The sequence below is a fragment of the Eimeria mitis genome, genomic scaffold, assembly GCF_000499745.2.
Source record: "Eimeria mitis Houghton genomic scaffold, Emh_scaff248, whole genome shotgun sequence".
Classification (NCBI taxonomy): Eukaryota; Apicomplexa; class Conoidasida; order Eucoccidiorida; family Eimeriidae; genus Eimeria; species Eimeria mitis.
Genome location: NW_013570818.1, coordinates 16,223 through 16,442, shown reverse-complemented (window position 1 = coordinate 16,442; position 220 = coordinate 16,223). Strand labels below are relative to the sequence as shown.

Below are 220 nucleotides of genomic sequence, written 5' to 3'. Positions count from 1 at the left end.
CAGTAGCAGTAGCGAAAATGTTGTCACATGGGCAAGAAGGGGATGAAAGGCACTGGCAGCACGTGCTGCAGCTCCTCGCTCACCCGAGCGAAGCTCAGCAGGTAAAGGATAGCAGCAGCAGCAGCAGCAACAGCAGCAGCAGCAGCAGCAGCAACAGCAGCAGCAACACAAGCAGCAGCAGCACCAGAAGCGACAGGAGCAAAAAAAAAGCAGCACCACC

General features: G+C 56.4%; 1 protein-coding gene across 1 annotated transcript in view; it reads left to right on the top strand.

Annotated features, from left to right (window-relative positions):
* Nucleotides 1-17: 17 nt before the first annotated feature.
* EMH_0005310 (uncharacterized protein) overlaps nt 18-220 on the top strand; it is a gene marked incomplete at both ends in the record, with an annotated part of 456 nt that continues 253 nt past the window's right edge. The window contains one exon of the mRNA XM_013497117.1: nt 18-220. Within this exon, the coding sequence (XP_013352571.1) occupies nt 18-220 (203 nt within the window).